We start from the raw sequence: 2158 nt of genomic DNA on the forward strand, positions 1-2158 counted from the left end.
AAATTTATGTTTTAATGTAGTATCACAAGATAATTCAATCAATTTTTCTTTTTCAATACTTGTCAATCCAAATTCATCATCTTCTTCGTCGATAAATGGATTCTGTATCCACGCAAACTTTGTAAAATCAAGATCACCAAAATAATTTGAAAATTGGAGCAACAAATCATTCAAGTGTTCCACAAAGAGATTTTTGTTTGCTTCTATGTTATCTCGGGCGCATAAATTTAAACGCGGAAACATGTCAAGCTTATTTTTTTGAAATTTTGATTCCATAGCTCCACTTTTTTAATAAATGCTTGCACTTTGTCTTTTTGTATAAGCAAATGCAATTGCGGTCCTTGCATTGATTTATTAAGAACACTCAATTTTTCAAAAATGTCAACCAAATATGTAAGTTTAACGATAAAATTATCATCCCTAAACATATTGCCGTCTTCAATATGATTTTCCTCGAGAAACATAGCAATTTCTTCTTTGAGTTCAAGTACCCTTTGAATAACTTTTTCACGAGATAGCCAGCGCACTTCACAATAGTACAGAAGTGACGTGTAATTAGCTCGCAAATCTTCACACAGTTTTGCGAACAACCTTGCTTTTGATGGACTGTTTTTTATGTAATTTATAACTTTCGTTACTTTTGCAAAAACATTGTTAAGTTCCTCGCTTATAGTTTTTGATACGTGAGCTGCTCTGTGGAGCATGCAGTGCGTCCAGAGAACCTCAGGTATTTTCAATTTAACTTGTGTTTGAAGACCAGTTTTGTGTCCAGTCATTGATTGCGCCCCGTCAGTACAGAGCCCAATGCAATTATTCCACATTATGTCATTCTCATTAAAAAATCTGTCGATTATTTGGAAAATTTCGTAGGATGTGGCTCTGTCTGGAATTGGTTTACAGAATAAGATATCTTCAATCATATTAGTATCGTCAACATTTCGAACATATGCAATTAAGTGTGCGTCTTTAGCTACATCAGTAGCTTCATCTACTTGTATGGCGAATTTTGAAGTACGCATTCGAGAAACTAATTGGTCACAAAGATCTTCAGATATATTATTAATTCTTCTGCCAATTGTATTATCAGCAAGCGGTATTTGTTGCAGCTGATTCGTATAAAATTGGCCAAACATTGTTTTGACCATATCAATAGCTGCTGGCAAAACTAAGGTTTTTACTATTGTGTGGGTTTTTTTACATTGCTCGATTCTGTACGACACTAGGTATGATGCTAGAAATGCATTTGATGGAATATGAAAAAAAAAAAATTGAAATTTTGCTTGTTTTTAGATAACTCATCCAATTTTCTTTCAAAATATTCTTGGGGCTTACCAACGTATTCAGAATGAATAGTTTCAAGGTGCTGTTTCAATTTGCCGGATCTCATACTTATCAGCAGCCAAAACTTTTGAACACAACAAACACATTGGTTTTTCCACATTATCGTTAATAATATTAGTAAATCCGAACGATAAATAGGATAAGTCGTATTTCCTTGTCTTGGGAGTTCTTCCTTCCTGTTCCTTGTGGCTTGTATTCCCACTACTTGTGCCAACATCAGAATCTTCATTATTAGTGGATTTTCGCTTATATCCTATCAAAAACTTATCCATTTGTCTGGAAATATTAGGAATAATAATATATTATTCAGAAAAAATAAAACTATTAAATTACTTACTATTATGATCAGTGGACAATCACGTCAATAACAATAGAAACACAACCTAACACTGCTGAACCAATTAAATATTAGCTGTGACACGAAACAAATTGGTGAGCTAAACGTGCTTCGATCTTTTCTTGATGTGTGGCATCCAGTGGCGTTAATGCGCGCTCATCTGGCTTTTGTTAAGTTGTGTCGGTCGAGTGGCGCTACTGTTGCAAAATTAACGACGGCCTTGGTTCAAAAGATTTGCCGGAGTCTAGGACGTCTAGGTATATGGATGCTAAGTTTCGAAATGTTTAGTTGAACTATGCGCGATAAAGCACAATGGTATTTTTTAATTTATTCTCTCATTTTTTACATAGAAAACTTTATCAGTAATTTGGAAAATTGTTCATTGTGACTAATTTTCCCGGCTCCCTTTAGACTAGTTCGTGCCTCCCAGTTTGGAAAACGTAGCACTAGAGCAAGACATCCTAGATGAAAACATGTCTT

The 2158-nt window shown here is 34.5% G+C and overlaps 1 protein-coding gene across 1 annotated transcript; it reads right to left on the reverse strand.

Moving 5' to 3' along the window:
• Positions 1 to 227: 227 nt before the first annotated feature.
• Positions 228 to 1145, reverse strand: LOC107451663 (protein FAM200A-like). Its single transcript, XM_043040498.1, has one exon. The coding sequence runs from the start codon at positions 1143 to 1145 to the stop codon at positions 228 to 230; it is 918 nt and encodes a 305-aa protein (XP_042896432.1).
• Positions 1146 to 2158: the final 1013 nt, after the last annotated feature.

Source organism: Parasteatoda tepidariorum, chromosome 10, assembly GCF_043381705.1.
Source record: "Parasteatoda tepidariorum isolate YZ-2023 chromosome 10, CAS_Ptep_4.0, whole genome shotgun sequence".
NCBI classification, from domain to species: Eukaryota; Metazoa; Arthropoda; class Arachnida; order Araneae; family Theridiidae; genus Parasteatoda; species Parasteatoda tepidariorum.